The sequence below is a fragment of the Schistocerca serialis genome, chromosome 1, assembly GCF_023864345.2.
Source record: "Schistocerca serialis cubense isolate TAMUIC-IGC-003099 chromosome 1, iqSchSeri2.2, whole genome shotgun sequence".
Classification (NCBI taxonomy): Eukaryota; Metazoa; Arthropoda; class Insecta; order Orthoptera; family Acrididae; genus Schistocerca; species Schistocerca serialis.
This window is the reverse complement of record NC_064638.1, coordinates 395,660,568-395,687,431: the sequence shown is the minus strand read 5'-3', so window position 1 is coordinate 395,687,431 and position 26,864 is coordinate 395,660,568. Positions and strand designations below refer to the sequence as shown.

General features: G+C 39.7%; 1 protein-coding gene across 1 annotated transcript in view; it reads right to left on the bottom strand.

Moving 5' to 3' along the window:
• The window catches only part of LOC126471479 (dynein axonemal assembly factor 10), a 173,481-nt gene that overhangs the window by 64,731 nt on the left and 81,886 nt on the right, over positions 1-26,864 (bottom strand). The window contains exon 5 of the mRNA XM_050099685.1: positions 4,596-4,711. Within this exon, the coding sequence (XP_049955642.1) occupies positions 4,596-4,711 (116 nt within the window). The remainder of the gene's footprint in view (positions 1-4,595; positions 4,712-26,864) is intronic.

The following is a 26,864-nucleotide window of genomic DNA, read 5'->3' as shown; positions in this document are numbered from 1 at the left end:
AAATTACAGACTGCCTGTTGTGGAAGTTCCTACCAAAAAAGTTAGCACTGTTAATGAGTGACAGGGATCATAAACTTCTGCACTGATAAAACTAAGGAAAAGGAAAGAAAGCAAGAAAGAGAGAGAGAGAGAGAGAGAGAATGAACTTCTCAGTAATGAAAGATAATTTCATCCAAGTGCATAATGTGGTTAGAGCACTGTGTTGTTTTTGGAATCTTCAAACAATGGCAGATCTGATCCTTATTTTTGTATCAGTAAGATGAAAGTTCACGGGAACACATCTCTGTACTTTTGAAAAGTTTCACCTCTTCCCACTGTTTAAGCAAAGCTTCAAACTATTCAGTCTAATGTTGAGAAACTTCAGTTTTCCAGAATGCATGTGATGTGGCACACAGAAGAACTCACAAGAAGCATTTTCTTACACCAGTTAACATTGAGCCTCATGTTTCTGAGCTTCAGTCAAACTGTGCAAAATCTGTTAGGAACAGATCTTTTTCACAGTTAAATTTTCAAGCAAAATTCAAGGTACTGAAGTCTCTGATATGCCTAGGGACATCTATATCTCATGGTGGACTCACCATGTACATCCTTTTCAGTCACACTGTGCACAGCAATTTTGTCTTTTGGGAGAAACTAATTTTGATCAACCTTCATAAAATACATCACTGAAGGAAGGATGACCACGGTAAAATCCTGCAGACTAATAATAAAAAGTTAAATGCATCATTTGCCAATGAAACTACAGCTCAGTGAAAGATGACCTTCGTCTAAGAAGGCTTGGTGTCTATAAGATTCCATGTCGCTGCAGGAAATAATACATTGGGCAAATTTGTTATATTATGCAGGACAGATACGTCAAACATGGATGACACATACATCTGGACCAGCGAGAGAAAACTGCAGTGGCAAAGCATTGTCTCAGAACGGGAGACAGCATGGAACACAAAAACACCAAATACTGTCATTGACGTGTTAGTACTGAAACTACATTATTATAGCAGCAGTGGAGATTTGCAGCTCAACTAACCTGCTGAACAGGGACGTGGGACATGAACTTAGCACAGCAGGGGATCCAGTGCTGGCCATGTTAAAATCACAGTGAACACAAAGTGGAACTGTTGGTCACATAAAGGCTGACACTGCAGTGGTGACATAGATATTCAGATGACAATGGCAAGGATGGGCACATTCTAGTGAGGGCACACACAGCAGAAGGTGACTCCCAACAGCGGGAACTGAGGTGGGCAATAGCAGCGCACAGTAAGAATGACAGCCTCTGCACATGCATCGAAGCTGTTAGTACACCAAATGGCAGGTGGTGTAGCTGCCTCTCTTGCTACTGATCAGGATATCCATGCTAATGGTCACCAAATTACATGCATTCACACCTGTGCAGTTTCTTCTCAGACTGGCGGAAATTGGAGGCTTTGGTCACAGCCTCAGCAGTGTGTTTGCCACAGCTGAAGATGTCAGTCAGTTGTGCTGATGAAATATTGTGGAAATTTCTCAACAACATCAGACGTCTCACCTTAGAACCATATTTACGATTTGTCCATCAGGAAAGTCTCACGCAACACCTACTAGTAAAGAGTCCGTCCTGAAGATGACCAGTTACCAAAAGGCGAATGAAGTTGTCTGACACTGTTGTTGAGTCAGGCCTTTAGTAAAACCTTCACGTGAAATTTCCATATTTTTCACAACACAGTTTCCTAAATTCTCAGGGAATTGTTTATATTGATTGGTGTGGCCACTCAGTATATATGTAAAGGAATCACTATATTAATTATGTAGTGGGAAAGACAAACGTAACAGTGTCATTCATTTGAAAGTTACTGAGGTGTTGTATATTCTTAATAATGAATAGCAGGCAGGCACTTGTGCTGATTGGTCACTGAGCATAGCAACTCTGTCTTGGATCTTTGACAAGTGGGAATGACTAAATAAATTGAAAAATTCCAGAAAAATGCTTATATCTTATGTGTTGGGTCTACTCTATATGCATGATCACTATAAAAAAATAAAAAGACAAATTCCTATAATAATATTATGAAAAGGATCGACTACTGCTCACCATATAGTGGAGATGCTGAGTCACAGAGAGGCACAATAAGAAGTCTTCTTCTGAAGTAGACAAAACACACACACACACACACACACACACACACACTCAAGCAAACACAACTCACACACCCGACGACTGTCTCTGGCCAAGCAACTGAGAATGATGGGAGAAGCAGCCTGTGTGATGGGGGTAAGGAGGAGGCTGGGGTAGGGAGGGGGAGGGATAACAGGGTAGGTAGCATTGGGGGTCAGTAAAGTGCTGCTTGTGGGAGCATACAGGGACATGGTGGGGAGAGGGCAGGCGCAGCTAGGTGCAGACGTGAAGAAAAACGTGGGGCGGAGGGGGGGGGGGGGGAGGGGGGGAAGGGAGTGGAAAAAGAGAGAAGTATAAAGACTGTGGGTGTGTTGGTGAAATAGAAAGCTTGGTAGTGCTGGAGTGGAAACAGGCTAGGGGATAGATTGGTGAAGAACAGTGACTAAGAAAGCTTCAAGCCCGGCACCCACAGTCTTAACACTATTCTCCTTTTCCAATCTCCTCCACCTCCCTCCCACCCCACGCCACATTGTACTTCCTTTCACTGGTTTGATGCAGCTCTCCATGCTACTCTATCCTGTGCAAGTTCTTCATCTCCCAGTACCTACTGCAACCTACATCCTTCTGAATCTGTTTAATGTATTCATCTCTTGGTCTCCCTCTACCCTCCACGCTGCCCTCCAATCTCCAATACTAAATTGGTGATCCCTTGATGCCCTACCAACCAATCCCTTCTTCTAGCCAAGTTGTGCCACAAATTTCTCTTCTCTCCAATTCTATTCAATACCTCCTCATTAGTTATGTGATCTACCCATCTAATCTTTAGCATTCTTCTATAGCACCACACTTCGAAAGCTTCTATTCTCTTCGTGCCTAAACTATTTATCGTCCATGTTTCACTTCCATACATGGCTACACTCCATACAAATACTTTCAGAAACGACTTCCTGACATTTAAATTTATACTCAATGTCAAAAAATTTCTCTTCTTCATAAATGATTTCCTTGCCACTGCCAGTCTACATTTTATATCCTCTCTACTTCAACCATCATCAGTTATTTTGCTCCCCAAATAGCAAAACTCATTTACTACTTTAAGCGTCTCATTTCCTATCTAATTCCCACAGCATCACCCGATTTAATTCGACTGCATTCCACTATCCTTGTTTTGCTTTTGTTGATGTTCATCTTATATCTTCCTTTCAAGACACTCTCCATTCCGTTCAGCTGCTCTTCCAGGTCCTTCGCTGTCTCTGACAGAATTACAATGTCATTGGCAAACCTCAAAGTTTTTATTTCTTCTCCATGGATTTTAATTCCAACTCCGAATTTTTCTTTTGTTTCCTTTACTGCTTGCTCAATATACAGATTGAATAACTTTGGGGATAGGCTACAACCCTGTCTCACTCCCTTCCCAGCCACTGCTTCCCTTACATGCCCCTCGCCTCTTATAACTGCCATCTGGTTTCTCGTGGTTTATGTGACGCACAGTTCCTGTGCTTATTCAAAGTTCAACAGCAATGTCACATGTCGCGATCCAATGATTTGTTAATATGAGCTCCTCCACAGCTGAAACCATTAAAGCACTGGAGGTAACAACATGTGCCTCCTTAGGTTGTGGTATTTTCTGGTTGTATACTGTCCTGATCCATAATGCTGACACCACCAGGATATTGTGCACCATATGAGACACTGTTCTCCCACACTTCTTTCATCTTCCAATAATTTTGTGAAGCATGTTTCACATCTGCACAAAGAAATTGGATAACTGCTCTTCATGCTGATTAGGAGGAATCCATCATGCAAGGAACATTGGATTGGAAACAAATTTCCAGAAAAGAGAAAATTACTGTGAAGCTGTTAACTCTGTTTGTGCAACTGGGAATACCACTACGCCATCTGTCGGCAAACACATTCACCCCTGGGATTACATACAATGCTGCTACAACAAAGGTCTCCTTTTTAATAAGACATACCTTATATATTACATTAAACTGTTTTGAGTTACACTCTTGTTGAACTCCCAGGCAATAATAACGGTTAGCCAGGTGTGACAGATGGATTGCCCACCTTCAGTACCAGAAGCTTTTTGAATGGTGATAAGTGCTCCCTACTGCATAATTCCTCCCCTTCCCCTTCCACCATTCTCACATGTTTCAGTTAACTATTAAAAGCTGTAATAAACATAAAACTTGTGTGAGTAATTTGACCTTGTTTCTTCTTAGCTGTTCATTACTCACAGTTTTTGAGTCTTTCACATTTTTCCATTTGTAAAAGAGATTAATGTAGTAAGTGTCTGTCATCATAAGTGTATCACTAATCTCCAGTATGCAACAAAAGAGAAATCTTTAGGTAGTCATAAAATAATTTCTTGTGACAAAAGATACTGTAAAAATACTTGCAAAACCATATGTAAAAGAAGAGAGAAAAATACATTTTCTTTATCATGGCAATTACTGAATTTTAATTTGTATTTTCCCCCTTTGTTCAATATACTTACACCATTTTTCACATTTGTTTCCCATCTAAGTTCCATTGTTTTTAAGTCGAACAGCTTAATGTCACCATTATCATAACCAGCACATACCATCCTTTCCTCTGAGTTGTATGAATTGCCTGAAAAATTGTACATGACAAGGTTTACAACTTTGACGCCAAAAAATAATAATTTAATAATATATACTCAATACTGAGGTGTATCTATTAAGTATTCAGTGGGACTTTGGAGTAAATTCAAAATGAAATGTTATAGAAAACCAACGACTGTTTAGCTAAACCCAACTGTATGCACATATGACAGAATAACAGCTATAGAAGCTGGCTGACAAAGACTCTATGTATTCTTCTGAAGCAAACGTAGACATGTACAGAGATGTCAAAGAAAAGGAAAGAAACACATCAATTAAATATAAATACAAGAGAAAAAAAGTGAGGTGCAAACAATGGAATGAACAATTAATAACCTGCAATAAGAAATAAAGCATTCAAATCATTTAATAGTGACAACAATGGGGTATGACGATTAGGATTTAGCATCCGGTTGTCAATGAGGTCATTCGAGGTGGAGCACAATCTCAATTTGATGTAGGATTAGGAAGGAAAATTGCAATGTCCTTCTCGTAGAACCATCCTAGCTTTTGTCTTATGGGATTTAAGAAACCATGTAAAATATAAATGTGGGTGGTCAGATGGGATTTCAGTTCACATCCTTATGAATATAAGTCCAGTGTCTCACCACTGCACCACCTTGCTCTGTAATAGTTGTGTTTCTAATGTTCCAAACAATGTGTGTCTTCATAACTAACAAAAATACACATGAAACTTCCTGGCAGATTAAAACTGTGTGCTGGACCGAGACTCCAAGTCGGGACCATTGCCTTTCGCGGGCAAGTGCTCTACCAAATGAGCTACCCAAGCACGACTCACACCCCGTCCTCATAGCTTTACTTCTGACAGTACCTCACAGGAGAGCTTCTGTAAAGTTTGGAAGGTAGGAGGCGAGGTACTGGCGGAAGTAAAGCTGTGAGTATGGGGCGTGGGTCGTGCTTGGGTAGCTCAGTTGGTAGAGCACTTGCCTGCGAAAGGCAAAGTCCCGAGTTTGAGTCTCGGTCCGGCGTACAGTTTTAATCTGCCAGGAAGTTTCATATCAGTGCACACTCCGGTTCAGAGTGAAAATCTCATTCTGGAAACATCCTCCAGCCTGTGGCTAAGCCATGTCTCCACAATATCCTTTCTTTCAAGAGTGCTAGTTCTGCAAGTTTCGCAGGAGAGCTTCTGTAATGTTTGGAAGGTAGGAGGCGAGGTACTGGCAGAAGTAAAGCTGTGAGGACGGGGCGTGAGTCATGGTTGGGTAGCTCAGTTGGTAGAGCAATTGCCCGAGAAACGCAAAGGTCCTAAGTACGAGTCGATTCTCAGTCTGGCACACAGTTTTAATCTGCCAGGAAGTTTCATATCAGCACACACTCCACTCATTCTGGAAACATCCCCCAGGCTGTGGCTAAGCCATGTCTCCGCAATATCCTTTCTTTCAGGAGTGCTAGTTCTGCAAGGTTCACAGGAGAGCTTCAGTAAAGTTTGGAAGGTAGGAGGCGAGGTACCAGCACAAGTAAAGCTGTGAGGACGGGCATGAGTCGTGCTTGGGTAGCTCAGTTGGTAGAGCACTTGCCCGCGAAAGGCAAAGGTCCCGAGTTCAAGTCTCGGTACGGCACATAGTTTTAATCTGCCAGGAAGTTTCATATCAGCACACACACTGCTACAGAGTGAAAATCTCATTCTGGAAAAATACACATGTGTGACTACACTACCCTGGCTGGCTTCATGTCTCACTTCTGCAGCCCAACTGCTGTGAGAGGGTGCATTAAGTTGAGTGGGTGAGAAGGAAGAATGAGGGGAGAGAGGAAGGAAAAGTTGGAAGGAAAGGAAGCTGAAATCTCAGAGGGAGAGGTGGCAAGTGAATGGGAAAGAAATGTGGCACTGGTGAGACAGTCTTCGTGAAGGCAGGAAAAGTTGCATACGACACATGAAATAATGAAGGTATCGGTCATCAGGAGGGAGCAAGGTGGGTGGGAGACGTGGCAAGTGGGAGGGGGGCCTGACACAGAAGGAACAGAGAATGGAGTTACTCAAAGGGAAGTGGGAGGCACATGGACAGGATGGAGGTGAGAATGGGGCGAGGGTTAGTAATGAATGAGGCTAGGAGGATTGTGTTGTATGAACAGGTTCCATTTATGTAATTCTATCTGGAGTGGGGAGGGGTGGGGGCATGGGGAGTTGGGGGGGGGGGGGTTGGGGGGGGGGGGGAGATGCTAGTTTTGAAGCAGCCACTGGAGTCAAGCCTGTTTAGCGGAGTGGCATGTTCTGCCTCACGCAGTCAACTCTGCTCTTGGAAACAATCTGTCAGTGGTCATCCTTTCTGGTAAACAGTTGGTTTGTGGGCATGCACACATAAAAGTTAGTGTAGAAGTTACATCAGACTTGACAAATCATGAAACTGCTTCCACATGTGGTCCTTCTTCTGATAAAGTATGCAGTATAGAGTCGGGATTAGCGACCATAATGTCATCATAGTAATGATGGTTACTAAAGTTAATAAATCCATCAGGAAGGCTATGAGATAATTTTTTTCTAGGAAGAGCAGATATTAGTTGTTAGCATCCCATTTAAACAATGAATGGATGTCATTTACTTCCAATATGATGGATGTGGAGGAATTATGGCCAAATTTTAAATGAATTTTAAGCCATGCTCTGGAGAAGAATGTGTAGAGTAAGTGGATTAAGGACAGGAAAGACCCACTATGGTTTAATAACAAAATTCGCAAAAATTTTGAGGAAGCAGAGACCATTGCACACTCTGTTTCATTCAAAAAAGAATGTGTGGATGACAACAGCCAAAAGTTGGTAGACATTCATATATTTGTAAAAAGATCAATGGGCGAAGCCTACAACAACTATCACCATCGTACCTTAGCAAAAAAACTGCAGAGGCCTCGAGAAAAGTAAAATCACTAAGCGGGTCGAAGATTCCTATCCAGTCACTCACTGACCAGTCTTGTGTGGCAATGGAAGACAGAAAAAGGAAAGCTGACTGTTGCACAAACTCCCATGTGGAGGACATAGTAACAGGCATACCTGGCATAGAGAAGCAACTGAATGAGGTCAAATTCACCAGGTCCAGATGGAATCCCAATTTGGTTTCACAGGCCATTGGTTCAGGGGCATTGGACCTTTACTTAGCTTGCATTTATCACAAATCTCTTGCAAAAAAAAGTACCAAGCTATGCGGAAAAAGGCACAAGTAACGCCTTTATATAAGAAGGGTAGAAGAACTGACCCATAAAATGACAGACCAATATTCTTAACATTGGTTTGCTGCAGAATTCTTGAACATTTTTTAGTTTGGAGACTGAAAAGCTCCTATCAAAAACTAGAACAGATTTCGAAAGCATCACTTGAGTGAAACTCAGCTTGTCCTTTTCTTGCACGATATCTTGTAAACCATGATTGAAGGACAACAGGAAGTATCCACAGTCCTAGATTATCCAGAAAGCATTTGACATGGCGCCCCACTGCACATTGTTGAAGAAGGTATGAGTGTATAGAATATGTTCCCAGATGTGTGAGTGATTCAAAGCCTTCTTCAGTAATAGAACCCAGTATGTTGTCCTTAGTGGTGAGTGTTCATCAGTGACGAGGGTATCATCAGGAGCACCTCAGGGAAGTGAGATGGGACCACTCTTATTCCTAACATACGTAAATTATATGATGGACAGGGTGAGCATCAGTCTGTGGCTGCTGCTGATGCTTTGGTGTACCAAAAAGTGTTGTCACTGAGTGACTGTAGAAAGATTCAAGATGACTCAGACAAATTTTTAGTTGGCCTGTGAATAGCAGCTGACCTTAAATGTGGAAAAACGCAAATTAGAGCTTATGAGTAGAAAAACAATACTATAATACTTGAATGCAGCACTACTAGTGTGTTGCTTGACAATCACATTCATTAAAACCCAGGTGTAACATTGCAAAGCAATTTGAAATTGAATGAGCTTGTGAGGACAGTAGCAGGGAAAGTGACTGGCCAACTTTAGTTTATCAGAAGAATTTTAGAGAAGTGTGGTTCATCTACAAAGGAGATCACATATAGAATACTACTGCCATCCATTCTTGAGTGTTGTATAAATGTTAAGGATTCCTGCTAGGTCAGATTAAGAAAGATATTGAAGCAATTCAGAGTTGGCCTGCTAGATTTGTTACCAGTAGGTTAGATCAACATGCAAGTACTGGTAGATCCTTGGTGAACTCAAATGAGATTCCCTGAAGGGAAAATGTTGTTCAAAATGGTTCAAATGGCGCTAAGCACTATGGGAATTGACATCTGATGTCATCAGTCCCCTTGTCTTAGAACTACTTAAACTTAACTAACCTAAGGATATCACACACATCCATGCCCGAGGCAGGATTCGAACCTGCGACCGTAACAGCAGCGCGGTTCAGCACTGAAGTGCCTACAACCGCTCGGCTGCAGCAGCCGGCTGAAAATGTGGTTCTTTTTGTAACACACTATTGAGAATTAGATAATCAGCATTTGAGGTTGACTGCAGAATCATTCTACTGCCTCCTACTTAAATTTTGAGTAAGAACCACTAAGATAAGAAAAATTAGGTCTCATATGGAGACACATAGACAATTGTTTCCCTTTCTCTGTTTAAGAGTGGAAAAGAATAGGAAGTTAATAGTAGTGGTACATGGTACCCTCTGCCACCCACTGTACAGTGGTTTGCAGAGATGTAAATGTAGATGTAGATCCAAGAAGACACATTTAAGAACAAAGAACAATACCAAATAAAAACACCAATATATCAAGAAGCAGGAGGCATGGGCACATATGAAGTAGCTGACACAAATGTTAGCCTTCAGATGTACAAGGTGCTTTAGTCAGTGAATCAACATAAAATGCTGGAGGAAAGTTGTCGTAATTCACTTGGAACTGGGCAGGTTGAGAGTGAAATCAGTGTCGTAATGCAATTAGAAGAAAGAATTTCAAAACACAAAAAGTTAAACATGGATGAATTACATGACAACAAGGTCATTAATGCAATGAGTGGTGACAACAAGTTAGTGGCAGTGAAAAACAGAACCACAGACAAGAGTGGACAACAACAGAGCAAAATAAAAGTGGGAGGAAATGGTAAAGAAACAATTATTGATGAAATAAAATTGTGAAGAAAGGTAACAAAATACTAAGGGAAATGAAAAGTAACAGGAATAACTGTGAAAATTTGAAAAAAAAAATTGTATGAAAAAGGGTGGGGTTAGGGTGTTGTTAGATGAAGGGGAAAGAAGAAATGCCCATATCAACAATAACTTCTGCAGAGAGAGGTCACTCCTACCAAGTTATGGTGTTAACGGAGGTAAGATTGCAAAACACAAATGTGCTCATAATCATGGCTGTAATTTTGGTAACCATGTTTCATTACAAGTTACCAATACTGAGTCTTTGCTTTCACCCATCTTCCCAGCTGCCAGCGATCTTTGTACCACCAAAAATGTTAAATTTTGGTTATCAATCAGTTGATAAATGGTGTTTCATGCTATTAATGATCAGATTGGATTAGGAAATGGGTGAAAGATGCTCATGACAAATATGGCAAGACAGATAGTCATTATATGAATCAAGTGCCAGAAAAATGGGTTGGGTGGGTGTCACAGTACTAGACTAGATGTTGAGGAACATGGAAAATAACCAAAAACCTCATGGTGTTAGGAAACTAGAGTAATGTGCATCTCACTTTAGCACATAAATTCATAAAACTATGAATATGGAGAGGTTATATTCCACACCAACTCAAACAAGTGTTCTTTCTTCTACAGTTCGTTGTTCACTGTGTCAAGGTTTGAAATTTGTCTCTTATATCCAGATGTTTGTATTTTCTTCCCTTCCAGCATTATCCTTGTATTTCAGATGACAAAATATACCAAAAAACCAACCCTTGCCCATTTCTGTCTGTCATTTAACATATAGGTTTCTTCTTCTTTCCTATGGTTCCCAGAGCATGACACTTTGGATTGATACAATATTGTCCTACAAAACTTTTACAGTGGCTGAGAGTTCTTGTGCAACTAAATGATTGTTTAGTTGACTGAAAGTAGTTACAACAAGATTAAAATAATATGCAACTGGCAAAAAATTTGTACAAATTAACAATGAAGCTATAGAACAGTTAATTTGTTTTGGTTTTCACAGTAGTTAAGGATACTGATGAGACAGAGAGCAAAAGATATAAGCAGATATGTAAAAATAGCCTGGACTGTTTTTGATAAACAAAATAGGGTTTCTAAAACTAAGATCCCAACATAACTGCAAGGAAAAGTTAACAATCAATGTGTCTTATCCATTCTGATTTATGGCAGTGAGACATTGACTTTTAATGTGAAAACCATTCAAAAACTGAAGGCTGCTCAGTGAACAACGGTGAAATGTATTTTGGAAATTACAAGGAGGGACACAAAGAGGAACAAGTGGATCAGGGAAGTGGAAGACATAATTATGACTGTAGTGAAAATGAAATGGAGTGTGGTGGGACCTGTGGCTTCACAAAATGATGGTTGTTGGACTAAGTAAATTCTTTGGTACTTTTCTGGATTCATATAGACAATAAAAGAGTGAGATGATGACATAATTGGAGATGGGTACATGACATTATAAAACATGCAGAATCAACATAGATGCAAACAAAATATGCAGAAAACCTGTAGCAGGTATTTATCCAGCAATAAATGTCAAATGGACGTTGGAGGTGGTGATGATATGGTATTAAGTAAGGCCTCTATAATAGAATAAAGAAACGAAAAATCTTAATTTTTGATTGCTGCAGAGATCTGTGTTGTCAATACAAAAACTACTTATACTGAGAATATGTTTTAATTTCATGTTTTTAGCTCCTTTATGAAAATAATTTTTTGTAAAGATTGGCACAGTGTTAGCTGCTTGTTACAGTCTCTGTACTCTTGATAATACTATTGCAGCAATATAATAACAATTATAATGAAAATTGTGGCAGTTTCAATTGCGTGCCAGACTAGAACTCAAACCTAAGCCTTGTGTTGCATGGGCAATGCTTTTACTAACTGAGCTATAGCAACTAACTCGTGAACCTTCAACACTATTTTCATGTGTTTCAAGTAACCACCCCTAAATGGTAGTGTTCTTTCTTTTTGTCATGGTCACTTTTGGATCTTTCACTCTGCCCTATGTTGAACCCAGGGCTCTATCTTTGTGATCTTCTCTCCACACATTATGCACCCAAAATACCACTTGAATTTTGTCAAAACCACAAGACAGCAACGTAGTTATATAAAGCAGTTGTTACTGATATACAGTCATGGTCATAATAGTAAATCTGTGTGTTTTAACTACAAGTTTAAACAATCCTAAACAGACTCCTTAATTAACGACTATTTACACTGCAGCACCAAAGAAACTGGTATATGCATATGTATTCAAATACAGAGATATGTAAACAGGCATAATATGGCACTGCTGTCAGCAATGCCTATATAAGACAACAAGTGTCTGGCACAGTTGTTAGATTGGTTACTGCCGCTACAATGGCAGTTTATCAATATTTAAGTGAGTTTTAATGTGGTGTTATAGTCGGCGCACGAGTGATGGGACACAGCATCTCTGAGGTAGCGATGAAGTACAACCATTTCACAAGTGTACCATGAATATCAGTAATCAGGTAAAACATCAAATCTCCAACACTGCCATGACTGGAAAAAGATCCTGCAAGAACAGGGCCAATGATGACTGAAGAAAATCGTTCAATGTGACAGAAGTGAAATTCTTCTGAAAATTGCTGCAGATTTCAATGCTGAGCCTTCAACAAGTATCATCACGAGAACCATTAAGTGAAACATTGCTGATATGGGGCTTTGGAGCTGAAGGCCCACTAGTGTACTCTTGATGACTGCACAACACAAAGCTTTAAGCCTCACCTGGGCTCGTAAACACTGACATTGGACTGCTGATGACTGGAAACACGTAGCCTGATCAAATGAGTCTCGATTCAAATTGTATCGAGCAGATGGATATTTATGGGTATGGAGACAATTTCATGAATCCATGCACTCTGCAGTAATGGTGTGATGTGTGTGCAGTTGGAGTGATATGGGACCCGATACATCTAGATACAACTCTGACAGGTGACACATACGTAAGCATCCTGTCTGATCATCTGCATCCATTAATGTCTATTGTGCATTCCGACAGACTTGGGAAATTCCGGAAGGGCAATGCGACACCCCGCAAGTTCAGAATTGCCACAAAGTGACTCCAGGAACAATTTTTTGAGTTTAAACACTTCGGCTTGCCACCAAACTCCCCAGACATGAACATTATTGAGCATAACTGGGATGTTTGCAATGTGCTGTTCAGAAGAGATCTCCACCCCCTCATAATCTTGCAGATTTATGGACACCCTTGCAAGATTCATGGTGTCAGTTCCCTCCACCACTACTTCAGGCATTAGTTGAGTCCAAGCCATATCGTACTGCGGCACCTCTGAGTGCTCGTGGTGATCTACATGATATTAGGCAGATGTAACAGTTTCTTTGGCTCGTAAGTGTATCAAGCTGTTTAACACTTTGAGAACTGAGCTGCTATGGTGTTGTTCAATTAGTTATCAGCTTAAGGGGACCACACCCTGCCTATCTAACCCATGTTAATTAAGGCAAGTATTTGACCCATTTCTGAAAACACTATTTGATGCAGGACCTTAATATTTTTACTGTATGTTACATGATACTAATAGAGTCAACTGTACTAAAATCTACTTTATCCATTTTATAGTTTTTAAGAAATTCTTTTTTAAATTTATGAACCAAAAATTAAGTTTTTTCTGCAGAAAATATTTTTGTGAACTTCCTAATGGGGGAATATTAATGAATGTAGTACCAGAGGTGGCTTTTTATGTTATGCAGAATCTCTGAAAATGTCATTCATTTATCTATGATAGTTTCTGATATAATGGGGCATACGTATTGAAAATTTTAGTTTGCAGGAAATTGACTTTAAAGAAAAACTTTTGAAGTTTGTTACTTACAGTTAATCAAAACTGTCCTGCTGCATATGATGGCCTTTCTTAGGCCTCTGGTAGGTCTTCCAGCTTCTTTTTCACCTTCCTGGATGTTTGTCTTGCTTTCTTGGCCATATTAGATGTAGACCTGTCTGCACCGACTATCCTCATTTTATCAAAATGTTGCAGCCCAGTGATCATATTTTCACCAGGATTAATTCCCAGCTTTTTCAGTACCCAACACTTTCCAATATTACCACAATTGAATGTAATAACAGCATCATTAACTCCTGGTTTCACTGTATGCATGCCTACAAATACAGTTTTAGGAATAAGGTTCCAGATTATGCTGTTGAAACATTCATTTGGGTTCTGTGTCTACACATGCAGACATTTCCTTAGGTCAGGATGAGCCAAGTCTCTGAAAACAGGTTTAATTGCTGTAATAACAGCAGCAGGAAGAGAGTGCTGGTGAGAATAAAACTCTCCAGTTGCCTGAGTCCTATTGTATTTGCACCACGAATTTTCTCCTGATGGACACAATCCATGGCATGGCTTCTCATCCGCAGTGGACTTACGGAAGAATATGGCCCAAACACCTCTCTTCATTGCCTCCATATTTTCTTTATTTCTCCTAATTGCCTGCCCATAGTATACCTGCAAGTTTTCTATTTCAGTTTTAGACAACCGACCCTGTCCGGTCAACAATTTTCAATCTTCTAATTTTTTTCCTCTCATTTCAACAGTTAGTTTTTTCAGCCTTGTTCCCAAACATTTTTGAACATGGCCTATACATTCTATTCTGCTAATAATGGCATCTCCATATGGCTTAGAGTTCACCACATTGTTGTATGCCCTACTGTCACCCCGCCCAAATTTTGTTGTACCTTAAGCCTCTAGTTTCTACAGAGCGATGAAATATTTGTTGTACTCCATGAATTTCCATACCACCATTTGTTCCTCTAAAATTAGCTACACAGTTGTGTTCTTTATGTTCATTGACTTTACAACATTTGCAATATTTAGACATTATCTCCACATCTAACAATTTACCAGTGTCTACACTCGTGGCAGTCACTACTCCATTCAGAGAAGTATGTCCTCTTTTCTGCCAACTTCCATCAAGTGCAACTGCAATATCCAAACATCCATCATTTCCTCCCACTGCTTCCCTAGCAGTCAGTTTCATGCTTTCCTCACTGACCTCACATAGAGCTTTCTCTAATATTGCAGTCAGTTTTTCAAATTTATTTGGTGGTTGATGTAAGTTCATCACTGAACAAAATGTTCTCCCTGCACCCATGCCCTTGCTAATGGAGAGTAAGGCATAAACTAATCTAGTATTGATTTCACAAGGGGCACTTGCATCTGGTTTTGAAGAACTCATAGATGAAATCACAGCTGAGCATTTAGTGCAAATTAAATGCAAAGCAATTGCTAGGTCTTTTCTCCCACTGGCCACTCTCACAAATATTCACACTCTGCGACTCAACACACTGTCTACATTGTACAAATTTAGAAATTACATCTGATAACATTATCAAATTTATAATAATGTTACTGCACCCCTTGTCACTTACAGAAATTCGTTGTAACTCTCTTGAAATGGTGAGCTGCTTTGATGACACACTTGTTGAAGAATTACGAGGGTGAATCAAATGAATTTGTAATAACAAATCGAAATTTTGGGCCGTTACCCTGCAAGTTGGTAAGCATGCTACAAACAGCATGCAGAATGGCCTGAAGGTGGCAGCATAGTGCAGATGCACACATACTGTCGCAGTATCAGTATAAAAATGGCCACCCCACTTGCGACTTGCACCAGGGAAGAACAGCGTTCTGTTATTCGGTTTTTGCATAGTGTAGGTGTGAAACCTATTGAAAGTCATCGACGAATGAAGGTTCAGTACGGTGATGCATGTTTGACACAGCAGGAAGTCTATGAATGGAGTAGGAAGTTCACAAATGGTGTGACTTCAGTGGAAGATGCTCGTCATCCAGGTCGGGCGCAGCAAGTTCTGACTCCACAGAACATTGCAGCAGTTGAAGCCATAGTGAAGGAAAACCGCTGAGTGACACTTAATGACTTTGCAGCATGTTTACAGATTAGTCATGGGTCAGCACACCACATTATGCATGATTTGCTCCAGTTTCACAAAGTGTCTGCAAGTTGGGTGCTATGGCAGCTGACTCCTGAAATGAGAGAACGACATGTTGATGCTTGTGAAGAACTTCTTTCGTACTTTGAACGAGAAGGTGATGGCTTCCTTGCAAGAATCATTACTGGGGACAAAACCTGGGTTCACTTCCACCAACCAGAAATGAAGAGAGCGAGCAACGAATGGCGCCATTCTTCATCATCAAAACCAAAGAAGTTTCAAACAGAACCATCAGCAGGGAAGGTTATGCTGATTCTCTTTTGGGATGAAAAAAGGCATCATTTTGGAGCATTACATGCCTAGAGGGAGCACTGTCACCAGTGCATCATACACAGATCTCCTAAAAAATCATCTACGGCCTGCAATCAAATCAAAGCGACGTGGATTGCTGTCAGCAAGTGTCCTTTTGCAACATTACAATGCAAGGCTCCACACTGCCCGTACAACAGTTGCAACAATCACAGACCTGCATTTTGAGTGTCTTCCTCATCCACCATACTCACAAGACCTTGCCCCAAGTGATTTCCATATGTTTGGACCACTCAAAGATGCAATGGGTGGAGGACTTGCATTGAGCGTGGGGGAGATTATGTTGAAAAGTGATACAGCTTTGTACCACTTCTGCACAATAAATAATATTTTTAAAAATATTTAAGGTTTTCATTTGATTCATCCTCGTACAATTAGAAACATCGCTGCCAGGTGACATAACCTCTTGTACAGAAAGCTTTCTAAACCTGTTTCCTCTAAATTGTCATTTCTTGAAAATGCCTTTACATTTCGTCATCTTCAATAAACACAACAAAACACACATAAAGAAGCACTGCAAACGTAAGTATAACAACTACTCGCAATCACACTTGAACAAAACTAATAGTGTGTTTGAAAGTGTGTTGTTTAAAAACAGCAGAAACAAAAGAACGCCGACTGTTGCATTCCAAGAATAGCTAACACACTCAGGAGTAAAAAAAAATCCCTAACATGCAATGTAGTGGATATAAAGATCTAAAATATATGTAGAAAAGTGGGGGACACAAAAGTGGGCGTGGCACATAAACATACGTGGTAGGAAAATGCTCTTGAAATGCTAGAAAAATTTTTTTTTCAGAAAAATCCTTTTCAGAGTACTTAAATAAAACCTTAATCCATCGAAATATGATGAAAACCGAGAATTGATTTTTTTCGACGTGAACCACACAGTGGTCCCCTTAAAGTTAAGTCAGTAAACTACTTTATTCAGAGCGTAAGTCATGCTTGCAATAGAATAATGGTGTTTGTTAATTTGAGGAGGATATCAACAGGTTAAGGACCTAATAAAAATAGAAATGCAATTCAAAAGAGTTGTTTGTATGCTATTGTTTTTAGCATTTTCAAGTACGATGTCATAAAATATTTGGATCTTGATACACTTAAGGTTACTTCTTAGACCTGATCTATGAGGGTAATCCCAAAAGTATAGTCTCCTATTTTTTTTATAAGTACAAAACTCTGTTTGTGTGGCAGTTGGTCACACTGTTATGAAGAGTGCTTCATGTGCTGTGTGTAAACATGCGCACGCCGTGCTGAGGTGTTCAGTCTTGGCTAGGCAGCCATTGAGAATGGAGCTCCTGTTGGATGTTACAGCCAAGCGCGAACTGCGCGCAGTTATTCAGTTTTTGAAAGCAAAGGGCACTGCGCCAATTGAAATCCATCGCCAATTGACAGAAGTGTATGGCGGGTCGTGCATGGATGTCAAAAATGTTCATAAGTGGTGTAGAGGGTTTGCAGCTGGTCGGACCGATGTTCAAGATGAACAAAGGAGTGGGAGACCGTCAGTTCCTGAGGAGACCGTGTAGAAGGTTGAGCAAAGCATGCATGAAGATCGGCGTATCACCCTGGATGATCTCTGCACGTTGGTTCCTGGGGTTTCCCGAAGCACCACTCACAGAATTTTAATGGAAACATTGTAATACCGGAAGGTGTGCTCAAGATGGGTGCCACGCATGCTGACTGAGGACCACATGTCGCAACGAGTTGATGCTTCCTGCACATTTCTTCATCGCCTTGCAGCCCAACAGGACCAGGACAAGTTCCTGGGCTCAATTGTCATGGGTGACGAAACCTGGGCATACCACTTTACACCTAAGACCAAGCAACAATCACACTAGAGGTGGCATCCTTCTTTGCCAAATCCGCATAAATTCAAACAAATACAGTCTGCCAGTAAAGTCATGACAACCATTTTTTGGGATCGGAAAAAGGTATTGTTGGTCGACTTTATGCCCATTGGGACCACAATTAACTCTGACAGGTAGTGTGAGACTCTGAAAAAACTCAAATGGGCTAATCAGAAACGGAGAAGAGGAATGTTGAGCTAGGGCATACACATTCTCCATGACAATGCTCACCCACACATCGTTCGACAAACCATTGCTCTCCTGCATCAGTTTCAGTGGAACATAACCACCCACCCACCCTATAGTCATGACTTGGCACCCAGTGACTATCACCTGTTCCCTAAGTTAAAAGAACATTTGGCCGGAAAGCGATTCAGCTCTGACGACAAAGTGAAAGAAGAGGTTCATAAATTTCTGAACAGCATGGCGGCGCGCTGGTATGACATGGGCTACAAAAACTGCCACAGCGCCTACAAGAATGCATCGACAGAAATGGTGATTATGTTGAAAAATAGCTAAATGTTCAAGTTGTAAACTGATGTAAACCATTGTAGAAATAAACAGGTCTATGTACTCATAAAAAAATAGGAGACCTTACTTTTGGGGTTACCCTTGTATTTTACCATAGCTTAGGTCAGTCAGTGTCTTTTGTAGCCCAAATAATATTGTAACCATTTAAAAAGCATAGGTTTTTCTGCACCTACCATATTCCCTATGCAATTAAAGGTTCTGTAAAGCATAATTAGATCACCAGATTGCTCTAGGAGTATTTCAGCCCACCTCATCTAGGTTCTCAGCTTCTCTACTTGTGTCAATTAAAACACCTTAGTACCTAAGGTTTGTTTTAAGTATGGGGCCATTCAGCCCACACAGTGAAAAGATGCTGTGATACATGGCCTCTCAAAACCATCCATTCATTTTTAGGAATTCCAATTATTTTGAGCAAAAAGAAATCAGTAAACTGGGTTGATCTCAGAAGGACTAGATATATTATATTTCTTGAATGCCCCTTGTACATGAGTGAACTTATTTTAAGTAGACATCAACACGCAGAGTAGCCAGATAATCCGTTTGTAATGGATTCCTTCGTTTTTTGGCTTTAATTTCACCCCTTAATTTTTTTCTTTATTCGGTGTCACTAATTTTCCTGTTTTTTAAAGTTGTGAAAAATGTGAGATTTTAATTGAATCAACTGTGGGTTCTTGGTGAAACACTGTAAATTAAATAAACGAAAACTGTTTTTTGCCTTGTTTCACAAATATTATTATTTATGTTACTGCACAGCCCAGGTTTCAAGTTATAAACTCATTTTCAAGTACGTTACTGATTCCCAAAGATGATAATGCACAAATAAACATGATGATAAGGCAAAGATAGTCATCTCAACTACTTAAAGTATTGATCCATGGCTTAATGTGAAATTAGTTCAATGACCTTTTCTTATTTTTCGTTAGTACAGTGGGATGTTGTTTAAATCAAAATTATTTCTATTTTCAAGGGAGCAAGTGTCAGCAAGCAGATAGGCTGGCAATAGGTTCACCTTTATCCCCTTTACCAGCAGAAATGTTCATGGACAAGTGGGAGACTGATTGACAAAACATGTTGTGTATTGTTACGGATATGTAGATGATATTCTTTGTATGTGGAAAGGTCCCAATAAACAACTTCACAAATTTGTGGAAAATATGAACCAGTGGCACACTAACATAAAGGTCAGAATTGAGTTGGGGGGTTCCAGCATAAATTTTGTGGACATTAGCTTAAAAATAGAAGACAGTAACCATAGACTCCTTCACTGAGACATTCATCTGGCTTTCTCCCAACATCCTACAGCCTATAAACATGCAACATTCCACCACATGATCCACTGTCTACTTTCTATCCCTGTGTCCCAAGAAGGCTTTGACCAGGAACTTAATACAATAAAAACAATAGCCACAAAAAAATGAAGAAGCAAGCCATGCCCCAACTGTCCTCAATGAAAAACACAGACAAACAGAAAAGTAAATGGTGCAGATTACCTTTCATAGGGAAAACATCAAATAGGATATGTAACATTTTGAAGGAAAATGGTTTCTCTGCATTTTTCTATGTCCCTTGGACAATGAGTAGTTGCTTGTACACTGCAAAAGACAAACAACCAATCATCTTAAAAAGTGCGGTTTATAAAATCACATGCCATGAGTGTCAGTCTTATACATTGGACAGACGGTGAGGTCAATCTGCACCAGGCTTAAAGAACACCATAGAAGCTGGAGATTGAAGAACCCTGATTCAACCTTTGCAGAACATTGCCTGAGCAATAATCACAAAGACATAATAGATGTATAAGGTTTACACGCAGAGGAAAAGGGGGCTAAACTCAATCAATTAGGAATTTTAGAAATTAAAAGGCAGATGTGTACATCCCCACACCTGTTATTAAACAAGGAAATCCAATTGAATTATTTACCAATTTTAGATGATATCACATCTCCACAACAGAAGCAAAACTTTGGACCTCAGTCCATCAGCAGATAAAAAGTTCTTGGCTGATGCATAACTTTAGTCCCGTCATGTTAGTGTAATTGCTGAATTGTGTAATTCTGTATGTAATTGTTAAAAAAAAAGGTCACTGAAGTAATTTTACATGAAGCCATGGATCAAAATATTAAGAAGTTGAGATGACTATTTTTGCCTTATCATCGTGTTTATCTGGGCATTATCAACTTTGGGAATCAGTACGGTACTTAAAAATGGACTTAATCAAAAACCTAGGTTGTGGAGTAACAATAAAAAAATTTGTGAAACAAGACAAAAAACAGTGTTTATTTAGTTAAAGAGAGATTTAATGTGGCCCATAAAAGAGAAGATATTTTTCATTCTGAAATGTGGCTATCCCTGGTCAGAGATCTCACCCCCTTCTTTTTTATTGTATATACCAACATTGGCAACAATTGTATATACCAACATTGGCAACAACAGCAAGCAAAACAAATGAAGAGTGATTTGAAAGTAGCACCCTTCTGGTGTTTGCTTGTAGTGTTTAAGCCCATACAATACGACTGGCACTGTTTCTATTCTGTGTTCACCAATTGCATTGTGTTCAAGCAAATGGCTGGATCAAGTTTACAGTCCTTTACACATCATAATTAGAAATGAGTGGAGGTGAAAACAATGTTTCAAAAACATCTCCAAAGAAGGAAGTAAAATCTCAACATCAGCAGGTGTATTTCAAGGAGTTGATAAAATTATTTTAAGAGGTAAAACTGGGGGTAAAATAAAGATGGGTCATATTGCTAGGTGTGCAGAAAGGATTTTAACATTGTTCAGGGTGGATAAAATGACCTTTCAAATAACTTTCTCCATATAAAGAACATAAACTGAAGAAAAGTTGAAGTGTAGGCAATTCTAAGCTCTCAAACTATTTTTTTAAACTTAAATAACAAAAACTAGCATGATGGTGTTGCAGTATTTGAACTGGGTTTAGTTTAACATGGTGTAAACCATAATTTAAGTTATTCCAGCCTTGACTGTGGCAATAAATTAGTATCCTGTATTTCCACCAATCCAACAACTATTGCTTCAAAATTGAAATGTGGATGTATGAAGGCAGAAGTGCTTGTGGAAAATGTACTAGCTTCCATGAGTAAGACTTTTTAGAAGCTTTAAACCATAAAAAAAGCAAAATTCTTTACTCTGGCAACAGATGCATTGAATAGAAACAACAAAAAACTGTTCCTAGTCTGTATATGCTAATTTGGTCCTCCACAGGGATTTTGTCAAGAATGCTGATGAAACTTTGGTAGTTATAACTGATTTAGTGTTACAGAGGTTGGAGACCCATAACTTGAATGTTAATCAGGTTATCATCACACAGTGATCATAATGCAAATGTTAATTTCAGTTTCAGATAAAACAGTCAGTTGCTATGCAGTAGGAATAAGAACATTTTGAAGGTAAATTATTCTAACCATATTGGACACAATGTATACCTGGCAGAGGGGGGGGGGGGGGGCGGGGGGGGGAGGGGAAATCCATCAGAGTTACTTTTAAAAACCATGCGGTATGAATGATCAAAAATCGATTAAAAACAACTAATGAATGAAGGAATTTCAACAATTGGCCAAAAATGAAAATGGACTCTTTTCAAAACAAATCTCTTAGAGGTTTGGCAATAAATAGCTAAAAATTGGGAGAAATAAAGGAATAATACAGAAGTGGGAGAAAAAGAGGAAAATCAGGAGTCTTCTGCATAAATTGGAATGGTTGGTGTGTACGACAACGTGATGAAATTTGCTATAGATAAATTAAGTACTGACTTGGAGAACCTTGTACTGAAAATTCATAACCATTTTCCAGTCTTTGCCATGAGAAGAGAGCAATAAAATCAGTTTCCCGATTTGTAAACTTGGAATGAGCTGAAATTCTATGCCACATACCCACGAGATCACTTCTGTTGACTTCTGCCATAATCAGATTGCTAGACAACTGGGATGCAGTTAAAAGCTATTTCCAGAGTACTGGTGATTTTCTAAGTTATTATCAAAAGTTTTCATTAATGATGGCCCTAAGAAAGTAGTTTGGGCTGAAATTTACTTCTATTTTAGTAGGAATGTTGAAAACCAGTTGAAAATAGTGACTAAAACAATGGAAAAATATGATTTAAGTATTTTGGAAACATTCAAACAAATGAAACTTCTCATCATAAAAATCCAACAAAGAAAGAAGGATAACTTGTATGGCAGTAAGGCAAAGGAACTACTGGATGGGCTGTCTGTGATAGTGCCATGCAAAACAACAAGAGGTTCAAGCCCCCTCCACGGAAAACACAACCACATCATAACACCACCACCTCCGAATTTTACTGTTGGCACTACACACACTAGCAGATGACTTTCACCAGGCATTCACCGTATCCACATGCTGCCACTGGATCACCACATTGTGTACCATGATAGGACACTCCATACAATGTGGACCTATGGATGTTCATGAATGTGGAAATCTCATGTACAGAAATTTGACACAAGTGACACACAATCACCTGATCATGTTTAAAGTCCATGAGTTCCACAGAGCACCACATTCTGCTTTCTCTCATGATGTCTGATGACTACTGAGGTCACTGATATGCAGTACCTGGCAGTAGCTGGCAGCACAATGCACCTAATATGAAAAACATATGTTTTTTGGGGGTGTCCAGATACTTTTGATCACACAGTGTAAGTATGCATTTTTAGAAGCCTTTGCTCTATTACAGGAAATTTGCTTTCACAATTTTGAGAATGCAGTGGAAATATTTCATCTTAGTGAGCATGTATGAAGTGTTCAGCTGTTACAGTGATAGCCGGCCGCGGTGGTCTAGCGGTTCTAGGCACTCAGTCCGGAACCGCACGACTGCTACGGTCGCAGGTTCGAATCCTACCTCGGGCATGGATGTGTGTGATGTCCTTAGGTTAGTTAGGTTTAAGTGGTTCTAAGTTCTAGGGGACTGATGACCACAGATGTTAAGTCCCATAGTGCTCAGAGCCATTTGAACCATTTTGTTACAGTGATAATCTCTCAGAAAGTGTAAACAAGGAACATTGTAGCATATCAAATTGGGTTCATATTTTTTTTACAGTGACTGATCATGATACCTTAAGCTTGTTTCAAGTTGTTAATACAAGGGTAAGACAATTATTATCCACAAAATAGTTATAAAATTTTATTGTAATCAAATAGGAAACTTACAAGAACATCATTTTTCGACAGAGTCTACTCGCGTTTCAATGCACTTGGTCCATTATTGTACAAGCTTCCTGATGCTCTCATAAAAGATGGTCCTCAGTTGAGCAGTGAGCCAGGAATGCACCGCTTCTTCACTGCTTCGTCTGAGGCACATCAAAGGCCCCTTAATGGCTGTTTGAGTGGACCAAACAAGTGATAGTCAGAAGGGGCAAGATTGGGATTATATGGAGGATGATCCAGTACTTCACATTTGAGTTTCTGGAGCAATTCAGCAGTGTGGGCAACAGTAAGCAGACGGGCATTGTCGTGCAACAACACAACATATTTTGACAGCAATCCTTGGCGTTTGCTTTGAATTGCAGGCTTTAGCCTGGCAGTAAGCATCTCACTGTAATGTACACTGTTTATTGTTGTGCCCCTTTCCCCATAATGATCCTGTCTGAGAAGTTGTCTCCTTCGTTACCATAGCAATCCAAATGTTTTTTCCAGATGTCCAAGCACTTTTGTTTATGCAATTGTGTGAGTTGTTTTGGGACCCATCTTTCACAAACTTTATGAAACCCTAGTCTGTTGTTGATGATTTCGTAGGCAGAACTGCAACTAATTTGCAGATGATGTGCCACTTCGTCAATCATTTCACGTGAACGTTCAATGGTTTCTTCATTTGTGGCAGTAGACGGTCCTCTGGCTCCTTCATCGTGCATAACACTTGTGTGATCATTTCGGAATTTTTCAATCCTTTCATAGACACTCCATTGTGGCAAAACACTGTTTACGTACTGTACTGAAAGTCATCGATGAATTTCAGTCTGTGATATGCCTTATGACTACAAAAAACAGATTACTGAATGTTGCTCTTCTTTGGTGCAAATAGACAGCGGAGCAGCCATGATTAACAGCATAGCAGTGATAACGAAACTAACCTAGCAGCTTTAAAATTGCAAAGATATAACAACAAATAAACAAAGCCTGTGTCATCAATGTAAAATGACAGTACTATCAAAATAAACAAAAATATAATTAAATTGTGGATAATAATTGACTTACTTTTGTATTTCGTTTAGTGTCCCAGGCTTCAATGCCTTTGTGGAGATAGTCTTTTCACTTATGAAAAGCAAGTGGAGTGACACAAGAAACAGGTGCTCTATAGACTTAATCAATGCAGAACTCGAAACAGTGGTAAATTATGATAGTCAATCTTGTTAAGGTTTTATAAATTTGTAAAGGGTGATACAAAATTGCTGTCAACAAAGTATAACTGAAGAAAAGTAGAATATGAAATATATCAGGATATACTCTTGTGCAGTATAACAAAACATCAAAAGGTAATGTTTCGTTCTTCTAGTTTATTAAATCACAGTAACTATGTGTTTAGTATTTATGTAATATTTTGTTTTTCATTTACCTGTTTATTGAAAAATGTGGCTTTGTTGATTACAGACAAGCAATAGGCAGTATATATGATTTGTAGGGCCACATTTTCTGGTGTCGGATAAATTTCTTTTTGTAATCAATCATAAGCTGTTATTAGATCTTTCCAGCCTCTGTGTGCATTTGTGGGATAGGGTGAGACAATTATTACAATACTAGGTCAATATAATTATGAGATCCATTTGGAATCAAAATCGTCAAATGCCAATGCGGACACTGTATCTAGTCTTTCACACAATATTCAGTATCACTGCTCATGCTACAGTTAGCAATTCACACCCAAGACAGGTTGATGAATATGTCAAATGCGAGAGGCTACAGCATTTACCAACTTCTACCAGCCCAGCACAGCTTTACAAAATTATTTTGTGCTCAACTGCAAGCTAGGGCTAATCAACAGTGTCCTACTCCTCAGCAGAGAGAGCACACATAATCACATGGTCATCCCTCCACCCTGTGTGTCCAGATTGAAGTCTTGCTGCATCACAGCCATGGGGAAACCACTCATTAGCCTAAAATTGATGCTTGATGAGAACGTATAACAACAGCATTCGTACTCCTCCTGCTGGCACAATCAAAAGTGATATTTAATTTGGCTGTGCTTTGTTTCAATGAGCTATTATTCAATTTATTTACATGTTTTCTTTCACAAGGATTTGGTTCTGGCTGATGTTTCCTTTTATTTCATGTGAGGTGAGCAAGTGCACCAGCCAATTAGGGTTTGCCCACTGCATATCATGGACTGCCTACTGTTGTGCCTGCTGTGTCGGTCACAGATGTTGATAGAACAAGATTCACAATGCCACATAGATACTGTTCTTTTTTAACATTAATTATTGTTTTTTCATTTAGTTTTTCTATGCCCATGAACCATGGACCTTGCCGTTGGTGGGGAGGCTTGCGTGCCTCAGCGATACAGAGGGCCGTCCCGTAGGTGCAACCACAACGGAGGGGTATCTGTTGAGAGGCCAGACAAACATGTGGTTCCTGAAGAGGGGCAGCAGCCTTTTCAGTAGTTGCAGGGGCAACAGTCTGGATGATTGACTGATCTGGCCTTGTAACATTAACCAAAACGGCCTTGCTGTGCTGGTACTGCGAACGGCTGAAAGCAAGGGGAAACTACAGCCGTAATTTTTCCCGAGGACATGCAGCTTTACTGTATGATTAAATGATGATGGTGTCCTCTTGGGTAAAATATTCCGGAGGTAAAATAGTCCCCCATTCGGATCTCCGGGCGGGGACTACTCAAGAGGACGTCGTTATCAGGAGAAAGAAAACTGGCATTCTACGGATCGGAGCGTGGAATGTCAGATCCCTTAATCGGGCAGGTAGGTTAGAAAATTTAAAAAGGGAAATGGATAGGTTAAAGTTAGATATAGTGGGAATTAGTGAAGTTCGGTGGCAGGAGGAACAAGACTTTTGGTCAGGTGATTACAGGGTTATAAATACAAAATCAAATAGGGGTAATGCAGGAGTAGGTTTAATAATGAATAAAAAAATAGGAGTGCGGGTTAGCTACTACAAACAGCATAGTGAATGCATTATTGTGGCCAAGATAGACACAAAGCCCATGCCTACTACAGTAGTACAAGTTTATATGCCAACTAGCTCTGCAGGTGATAAAGAAATTGATGAAATGTATGACGAGATAAAAGAAATTATTCAGGTAGTGAAGGGAGATGAAAATTTAATAGTCATGGGTGACTGGAATTCGTCAGTAGGAAAAGGGAGAGAAG